This window comes from Pagrus pagrus, assembly GCF_965226575.1.
Source record: "Pagrus pagrus genome assembly, chromosome: 15".
In the NCBI taxonomy this organism is placed as follows: Eukaryota; Metazoa; Chordata; class Actinopteri; order Spariformes; family Sparidae; genus Pagrus; species Pagrus pagrus.
Window position 1 is genome coordinate 27,301,027 of NC_140199.1, and position 10,185 is coordinate 27,311,211.

Genomic DNA, 10,185 nt, shown 5'->3' on the forward strand with positions numbered 1-10,185 from the left:
TATCAGGGCCAATTCAGGACACAGTGTGTTGTGAATACAAAGGCTGTACTATAACAGCAGCAATATGAAATGATTGAATGACCTTCGGCAACCTGATGGTACAAACTGAAGTGTTAGTGTAGTGTGTTTGCGTTGAAATCACCCTTTTCAGTGTTCTGCTCATTGCTTCATTTATTTAGGAAAAGTATATGGTATCATGCTGTTCATACAATCGGAATCATACATTTATTGATAACTCTTGTCAACAGCTCAACATAAATAAACACAGCTCCAACAGTCAGTCCAGTGGCCTCTTATTAGTCTGCACATTTCCAGTCTGCATAACTTATTCATTAAAATGTTGGTTGTTTAGATCTCAGTGCGCAGGTTGGGGAATCTCTTCAGCAGCGTTGTGGCTTGTTTTGGGTGCAGACGTCCTCCCTGCATCTTGGTTTGTTCCGACTTATTCTTCATAGCAGCCTGTGGAAGAGGACAATGATTTGTTACCAGCACCAGTGTTCAACATAGTTGAAGTTATCAAACACATTACTAAGAAAAGCAATATCACTAAAATAACTGAAACTGGTCTGTAGTGTTTATGCAAAGTTTCATTTTACTTTTAGATCAGTCTGATGCAAGTTACAACATTTCGAAATATTCAAAGAATGACTTATTTTAAGCCTTTGTAGTTTGCTACCCTACCCCCTCGCCATGTTTCTATGTATGGGTGTGAATCTTTGGCAATCTCACGAATCGATTAGATTTTGATTTTTGGGTGTCCGATTGATTCAATAATGAATGATCAATCATCAATTTCTGAATAAAAAGCACTTATGTTTACATTTCACTGATTTTGATTAATCGTTTTTATATTCAATGATTTAGATTCATTTCAGTACTAATAATGACAATCAGAGAGACAGTAAATGAACAAAGTCTGCAGATCTATTCGGGGGTCCTTGACATTAAAAGTTTGAGAACCACTGCTTTCAACATGCTGACAGTAGACAGTGACATGTAGCAACATTTTAAATATGCTGACACCTATGTCTGTTACTGCATCAAGTGTATGTATTTTTTATATGGCAGCCTTTATGTCCACTAAATTTCCCTAGGGACAAATAAAGCAAGCTTGAATTTTTAATCAGTCTGTTGTGTTTAGTATTAATTATACCGGTACTCTTTATCCCATATTCCCAGAGGAAATGGAAATCCCTTCACTTGTTTAACCGGTCAAAATGTCTCAAGCAATTAGTCCTTATATGATATTGATCAAAGAAGATATGAAGAGCTGACTTGCATAATATATTGTGCATATTTATAAGAAGCCTCCTGCAAGTTTACTTCTTTTTTTTCTTCTTTTTTTTAACCATGAAATACAATAAAAATAAGTCGTAGAGCATATTACTTCACTGCTAAAAGACAAGAAAGCAGACTCACTGCCAGTTGCAGTGTCTTATTTTGATTTGCAGACTTTATTAATTTTTTGTCTCAATGATTGTCATTATTATTTCTTAAATAAATATACGCTAAATCATTGAATATAAAAACGACTTATCAAAATCTGTTAAATGTAAAGGTAAGTGCTTTTTATTCAGAAACCCAGTTTTCATGCCTCCTAGTATTTGTTTACAGGGCAGACCTGCCACATCCAATGGCGGATGCGCTAACGTCTCGCAGCAACGGGCCAAAACAGTCAATGCGGCATCTACGTACACTGTGTGCACAATTATTAGGCAAGTTGTATTTTTGAGGATTCATTTTATAATTGAACAACTACAGTGCTCTTGGCCAATCCAAAATGTTAATAAACCTCAAACCTGAATATTTAAGAAAGTAAAAGTGAGGTTTTGGCTTTCTTAGGGAATATCTGTGTACACAATTATTGGGCAACTGTTAGTGTGCAGAATTATTATGCAACTAAATGAAAAACGAAAAGTTTCCCATCTCACTTGTTTATTTTCATCTGTTGAAGTGAGAACAAAAAACATTTCTGACATTAAAAAAAAAAAAATCAGTGACCAACATAGCCACTCTTCTTTTCAATAACAGTCATAAGCCTTCCGTTCTGTCAGTTTCTTGATCTGTTGACGATCAACTTTTTGTGCAGCAGCAACCACAGCCTCCCAGACACTGTTCAGAGAGGTGTACTGTTTTCCTTCACCATAAATTGACCGTTTAAGAAGGGACCACAAGTTCTCAATAGGGTTTAGGTTAGGTGAGGAAGGGGGCCATGTCATTATTCTTTCATCTTTAAGGCCTTTACTGGCTAGCCACGCAGTGGAGTACTTTGATGCATGCGATGGAGCATTGTCCTGCATAAAAATCATGGTCTTCTTGAAAGATGCAGACTTTTTCCAGTACCACTGCTTTAAGAAAGTGTCCTCTAAAAACTGGCAGTAGGTTTGGGAGTTGAGTTTAAGTCCATCTTCAACACAAAAAGGTCCAACTAGCTCATCATTAATAATACCAGCACATACCAGTACCCCATCTCCACCTTGCTGGAGTCTGAGTCGAAGTGGAGCTCTGTGCCCATTACTGATCCAGCCACGGGCCCATCCATCCGGTTCGTCAAGAGTCACTCTCATCTCATCAGTCCATAAAATCTTTGAAAAATCTGTCTTCAGATATTTCTTGGCCTAGTCTTGATGTTTCAACTTATGTGTCTTGTTCAGTGGTGGTCGGGTTTCAGCCTTCCTTACCATGGCCCTGTCTCTCAGCACTGAACACCTTGTACTTCTGGGCACTCCAGGTAGGTTGCAGTTCTGGAATATGACAGCACTGGAGGATAATGGGTTCCTGGTAGCTTTACGTTTGATTCTTCTCAAATCTTTGGCAGTTAATTTGCGTCTTTTTTTCTCAACACGTTTCTTTCGACCCTGTTGACTATTTGCAACAAAACGTTTGATGGTTCTGTGATCACGCCCCAATATCTTAGTAATTTCAAGAGTGCTGCATCCCTCTGAAAGACTTTTTACAATTTTTGACTTTTCAGAGTCAGTTAAATCTCTTTTTTGGCCCATTTTGCCTGAGGAAAAGAAGCTGCCAAGGAGCAGGAGTTATTTTATTCTTTCCAATATCTCTTTATTATTGTCTCTATTTTTTGAGACTTACTCTTGTGCTGCTACTTATTTCCCTCTGTACTGCTGTGTTACCTGCACATTTCTCCTAAGGGGGATCAATAAAGGAACATCTTTATCTTTATCTTATGCTTGTCTGCTAACTCACTCTACAGTCATGTTCATCCAAGAGCAGAAAGAACTGTCTTGGACAATAGTGTTTTATTTTAATACTCGGTTTCATTTCATTGAGCCTGTTCAAAGATATCTATGTATCAATACATCCATGTATGTAATGCTTATAAGTTGCCACTCATAACATTTCATACTGAATTAATAATTTTTATCATACATTTTCTTTAAAGAAAGGCTGAACTCTCTTCACATAGAGAATACATAGAATAGCAAGAAGATAACCTAGAGCTAGAGTCTACTGGAGTCTTCACCGCTTGACACCCACGAGCGGGGCCACCAGCCCCCCGCCCGGACTTCAGCTACATGCTGGCAATAAGAGCATGCGCTGGACTTCCAGGCCAGAGGCCTGCTGAACTTTTCTGTTCGGACTCCACAAGGTCGAGAATGAAGAAACTAAAACTGCCTGCACAAATCTCCAAAGAGTACATGAAATGGAAAGAGAGAGATGCAGGGCCCCAAGCCAGCAAAGGCCAACTGGAGGATCGCTACAACGCCTCCTTCCTCTTAATTCTCATCAAACATAACCTAACAAACTTTCCAATGGTTGTATAATATGGTTGATGGTTTACAGGTTCAACAAGTGTAGGCTAGGATAAGAAAACATGAAGTCAAAACTTAGATTTCCTGGGTTTTGTTCCAGTTACTCAGTAATCTCAGCTTTGAAGGATGCAAGCACACTCAGTTTTAACGTTCCTCCATTCACGTTCTATTGTGTTGCTGAACACGGCTCCATTTACACCTGGTCCAACCCCCGAACCTCTTTGTCTTCCTGTAACGTCTTGTCACCATAGTCTAGTTCATGTTTTGTTGCTGTCATGTCTTTGTCTTTAGATAAGCAAATAAATGTTTGATTATAATGTTGTTGTTTATGGTTTCTGTACATTTTACAGTTCGGTCACTGAATATGCTTTACTTAAATTACAATTATTATTTCCACTGAATTAATGTGTGTGTTAATAGACCCACTCTTACCTGATCAGCAAGAGGTTTCACTGTTACCGTACTGACTATGATGTCATATCACTGGTCAGGAGATTAACAACAGTCTGCATAATAACCTCTATTAACGGCATATTAATACTAATATTTTGAGCAATAGTTATATGTAATGTATAATTATTTCATCCATATCACAAAGACCTAGAACGTACAAAATTATTTTGTGTATTTTATGTAAATGTAATATATATCTCAGTGTGCATTTTAAATTGAACATACATGTCGTTTTAAAGCAGAAAGCAGTTCAGTTGTTGGTTGTATTGCTGTGTGTGTGGACATACCTGAGCCTTCTCAACACATATGTAGAAAGTGTTCACTTCATTAGAGCACAGACCATCCACAAAGTTGTTCTGCTTCCAACAGGCCATCAGGACTGACATCTCTGTGATACAGGTGGCCTCTGTGGAGAAAAATGTTCATGTTTACCATTTGTGATGATGACACCCGCTGTTGTTACGCAGCAGTGTCTTTGAATCACAATTGCACTTCACTGTTGGGCAGGATGTTGATTAGAGCCCCATGGTGACACCTGGGCCTGGTGTTCCCAGCCTATAAAGCCTGGTCCTTAGGCCATGTCTCTGTCTGCCGGTTCGCTTTTCCCACCCCTTCTGCATTCCTCCGCTATCTGCACTAGATTCAACTTCTCTGCTCTTTAATTCTCAGACTCATTTCTATCCCATTGCACTCCTCAAATTTTTAAGACTTTGCCCTGAATGAGGCTCATGCAGTCATAATGTGCAGCAGAAAGGACAATTAAACCTCACTGTAAATAAAAGTTCCATTTAGTTAGACCCAACATGCAATTACTGGTCAAGCCACATCATGTTTGATTGTCATCTAGCCCAGACTGACACAGAGGGTTGTTCACTTTCAACTTCTTTTGCAGCCCATACAGGAGGTCCCACAGTCCCCTCACTTATGCTCATGTGTCAGCCACCAATACACACCGAACCACCTTCTCATGTATATCAAATACACTGACCCCCCCGATGTACATCCAATGATAATCACAAGAGTAAACTTTCAAAAAGAAAAACCGGTGATGTTTTTCTGCTATCTGTTTGGTAATTAAATAAGAAAATATAAAGAGCATTGACCTTTTCACATGCTGCTTTACTATCAGCGAAATCATCCTCACAATACTGAAATCTCTTTCCTTGTTGTTTCTTTGAACTACTGTGACTTCCCAATATGTACATGTTGATCTAAGGCTTTCAGAACATGACCAGGGCACTGGACAAAGCTATATGAACGCCAGCTCTTCAAACTAGTTTTTGTGAGGACACCCTAAGATTTGACAGACTGACATCAAAGCCAATCAAGGCGTATTATGATGACAAATTAAATCCCGTTCCTCATGTTCCTCTATCTATGCTATATATCTACATCACATATAGATGTAAAACATGACTCATAGACCACTATTTGATATTGATATGTACAACGACATGATACATTTATGAAAATATCAAATGTAAAATGATCAAATTGATTATCACTTAAATGAACAACTCAGCTTGTCAGTTCTCCATTTCTGAATGAGTCCTTCTCTTCAGTATAGCACATGTTGGTAAAAAGCTAACAAAATAACATCTTATCATTCTCTACAGTACAACAGAAACTTGATAAACACTATTGAGTTAAAAAAATTGGTTGACAATATGATTTTTAGTGCAGAGCCAACACCACCTTGCTTCATGGAAACATTGGATTTACAGGATTTGTGATTTGTTTGGTTTGGATCAAACCAATACACCACCATATTCTATTTATGAAAAAAAGATATAAAGTTATTTATACCTTGTAAAATTGCATCCATATTGCTCACCCTTGAGCGCCATTAGGTACAATGCCATATCCCATATTTGTTTAACTCATTTAATGTATAGTGTGTTCACTACGCATCGCGAAATGTCTCCAGCTGCACGTTATGTTGTTGACGAGTTAATGTTTCGTGTGTCTACTGCTGACCTTATGGGAGTCATTCTTCATAAAATGCTTCAGTCTAAATGAATAGCTACAGTTAGCAAAGCTCGCTGAGACCAAACGGCAGCACAGTTTCTATTCATACCTCCTTTCTTCAGTTTGCGGTTAGCTACAGCATCTCTCAGAGCCAGAGTCCTGTTGGGTTTGAGCACTGGTTTCCCGTTCTGTCTGCTGAGCAGTCTGCTGACCTTCTCCTGGAACTGGATGCCTCCCTGTGCCGCCATTTCACTTCATAAAGTCTCCTCTGCGCCTCGCTAACTGTGCCCGAGCCTCGCGGAGAGCTGACCCTACACAGCTCTAAAATATGAAATCACTATGAACGAACTGAGAGTAAAAATAGCAAACAGTTCTTCAGTTCAATTCCTTATTCCCTCACCGTGCTGAACAGTGTAGCGCCATGTTTTGCCGTAAGAAGCCACTAACTGTCGTAAAATGCACGTAAAGCCGTTTGTTCCACAGGCGTACCAGCCACTGCCACATTCAGGTGAATACCGACGTTAAAATGGACTCCATAACAATATACTGCCATTTTGCTTCAAGCATGTATTACAAAATATGATTTAACATTTTGATAATGCTTTGGTGATGTATATTACTGAAATATATTGCTTAAAAGATATTTTGCATTTAGATATTGTTTTTGTTTTGTTTTACAATGCATGAAAATGGAAATAATTGGTATATTTGTCAAATTTCCAGACCAGATATCATTTGATATATTTAATAATACATTGCATTACATTAATAAATATATTTTTTAATACATATGAAGATGACACTAATTTTAACATCAAGCCTGTGTCAACTCTTCATATGAGTGTAACATGTAGCCTAATTACAAGGTGAAAATATTCTCAAAGTACTGTTTAATTGACACAAATAATGAAAAAAATACAATATTATATTTGATATACATATATGTAAAATGTATTTATGTTGCAAAAGGGACTAATAATCATAATAACAACACAAGTCATTCATAAACCACTACTGTGACGGGCTAGCAATTGGCTAGTGCTGGCCTTGCCTCCTGCTGACATATCAAAGACACATATTTGACTCAGAGCCACAGTTGAATGTAAATCTACAATTGGATATGAAAATGTTTTATTTTTGTCTGCTTTAGACATGTTATGACAGTTCAGTAGGCCTATGACTCGTTACAATTGAGTGAGATAACCTTTGGTGACTCCTTTTGTCCCAGCAATATTAATTCACCCCAAGACAAAACTCTTGTTTTCCTTAATTTCTCCACTTTAATGAATTATAATAATACATTAATAGATTGATACATTTACAAGTAGAAGAGTGAAATCAGCCAAATCAGAGAAAAAATGTATGGGAATTTGTCATTTAAGGATCTAAATTATACAGAATATATGAGCCAACTGATATATTTGGCTGGGCAGAATTATATTTGTGTATGTTATGTGTTTATGTTTAAAAAAAATAATGGAAGACAACATATTGAGATTTATTTTTTAACTCTTAAAGGTCCTATTTGTAATAATAGTTGATATTTGGGGTGGTGACTGCCCCGACCTACCATTTCAAAGCGTAAGTATGATGAGTTGGGAAACCCAAAGTGTCAGTATTTGAGGAGTTGGGTATCAAAAATCAACTTTTCTTACTAATAGGACCTTTAAATGTTGATACTAGTATCAGCCTTAAAAATCCCATTAAGTCCTTATTAAATATTAAGTTGGATTAACATCATAATGCACACATTTTCTCTCGAACACCATATGACAAGAACAGCATAATGAAGAAATGTAACCACATTTATCAATGTGACCTTAAAGTGATTAGGTCAGTTTGGGTCTTTTGATGTGGGGATGAGGTGCTTATCCCTAATCAGTGTGTTAGGCTACCTGCAGTAGGTGACCGTCATCTCACTGCCGGAGTGGAGAAGCACCGCACAGCGTTGGCAGGATGCAGGGCTTTGTACTGCTGAAACCGTACCAGCAGCAAGACGTATTTTTGCCACCTAATATAAATCCTACCTAAAATACATATATGTAGGGCCTATAAAATACATACATTGTTATGTTACTGCGTTATCTACTGAGAAAAGTAACGCATTAGAGTTCTTTAGAGTTACCAAAAATTATGGTAAAACCCCTTTACGACTCGTTGCGCATGTCGGTTATATTGTCTAGACATCTTGTAGCCAATGGTACATGAACATATACCTTTGAATATTTCACTCTACCGTCATTTTGTAGCCTTCTTTACGACCCACAATCGGTAACTCTGCAGCCTGTTAATAGGAATGACAGACGCAATATAACATTTACAGCTCTTTATTTTGCTCACAATCTGATGGCGATCTGGGCAGAGGCTTACAGTATTAGGCACAGCTGTTTCAATGAAAACAATACAACACAGGCTCTTATAGTCTAGGATATGATGTTTAAAAATGCAACTAATCCCAAAACCCGTAAACGTAAACTTGCATTTGACCGTGGTGTTGTCCTTGTCCTTTTCCCCCTTAAATTCAAAATAATGGGAATAATTCCACAAAGTTAATGTTGCCCTCTCTGCCATCTCGCTACATTGAATTAGCTATCTACGCATGCACATTGACACAACTGTAGGTTTATCTTCCGTTGGCAGGAGAGAAACAGAAACAGTGGAAATGCTTCAGGGATTTTCTTTTATTTTTGTGAAAGAAAGCATTTTTTTCTAGTAACGGATTGTTTTTATGAGAAACTAACTAAATAACTGACTACTTGAATTGCAGAACTAATTCATTACATTAATCGTGATAGCAAAAAAGTAATCCGAGTACTCTAACAGATTACTTTGTAACAAGTTACCCACAACGCTGGAGATAGACAGTGATAAAGAAAGGTTAGTTTCCAGTGTGAAATGGCCTCTGTACTGTGTTCTTCTGGCACTTGGCCTATGGCTACATGACATTCAGGGAGAATGCAGGGCAAGTCTTAACATCAGTCTCTTTCTGAGGGCATGTTCAGTGCGGATGCAGCGTAAGCATGTATTAGAGTTGGTATCATGTCAAATGAGATCAGGTTCAGCTTTATAAAATCCGCCTTCAGAGGAGACACCAAACCCACACACTGACACTGTTGCTCACATTTCAAACTTTACCAGTTGAAACAGATATGTAAAGTAACAAAACTCACTTCATGTTAGGACACACCTGGAATAATTAACTGTAAAGGTCACAGTCAGCTTAGCTGTTGGATTGACTGTACAGAAATAATCAAAAAGGCCTCTCTGTGTCACTGCTGTAGATCAATGGCTTCCAAATTGTTGCCCACAAAAAAACACTGCTACAGATGAGGTGCAGTTCAACGAAGACACTAAACATTAAACATACTAAATTGATATTTGCTGTACCTCTGTTTCGCCAGTTTTCACTGTTTTACTTAACTGTGTCCAGTGGCGTTAAACATAGTGTGTGACAAGTTCCACGTACTTTTTAAAATGACTAGTTTTGACTTTTCCCACTTTATCCATGCCAATATCCATACTGCTATCTTGCACTGAAGCAGATTGACACAGAGCGCACACACGTATGACACATAACTGCAATGCAAACATTAACTAGTCATGAAGGGCCGGTGCCAGGCAACTGAGTGAACAGAGTTGATGTCGTACTGTACACAAGTGACCTACGCTGCAGTGAGCATTTATACATGTGCGCTGGTGTATCTGTGGTGCTGGCGGTGGTTTGCCACTGGGCTGCTGGTTGAGGGGCAGCCTGTTTTTCAGAAATCCAGCCTGTCCACTCTCTCTCCCCTACAGACACTACGGTGGCAGATAGCGGGTCCAGGAGAGATGTGTAACCCAAGAAGAGCAGCCAATTGGGTTGGTGTGTTTATGGGGGAAAGACTACAGGTCACAATCCCTGGTATTAGCACCACTGCTAAGCATCAGAGGAGTAGCTGATTAGATTAGTAGATTATAGCAAGTCCACCAATCACAACGCAAGGCAATTCAA

General features: G+C 38.4%; 1 protein-coding gene across 1 annotated transcript; it reads right to left on the minus strand.

Moving 5' to 3' along the window:
• Positions 1-153: 153 nt before the first annotated feature.
• On the minus strand, positions 154-6,648 carry chchd1 (coiled-coil-helix-coiled-coil-helix domain containing 1). The gene is made up of 3 exons (XM_084374749.1): positions 6,304-6,648; positions 4,514-4,632; positions 154-459 (listed from the first exon to the last, which is right to left on the minus strand). The coding sequence occupies exons 1-3, from the start codon at positions 6,440-6,442 to the stop codon at positions 349-351; spliced, it is 369 nt and encodes a 122-aa protein (XP_084230875.1). The 5' UTR covers positions 6,443-6,648; the 3' UTR covers positions 154-348.
• Positions 6,649-10,185: the final 3,537 nt, after the last annotated feature.

Excerpts from the sequence above, each read along its gene's own strand:
- chchd1 (XM_084374749.1), bottom strand. The coding sequence starts at position 6,442 with ATGGCGGCACAGGGAGGCATCCAGTTCCAGGAGAAGGTCAGCAGACTG. Across the intron at positions 4,633-6,303 it reads CCGCAAACTGAAGAAAGGAG|AGGCCACCTGTATCACAGAG; the intron begins GTATGAATAGAA and ends TTTTCTCCACAG. Across the intron at positions 460-4,513 it reads TATGTGTTGAGAAGGCTCAG|GCTGCTATGAAGAATAAGTC; the intron begins GTATGTCCACAC and ends CCTCTTCCACAG.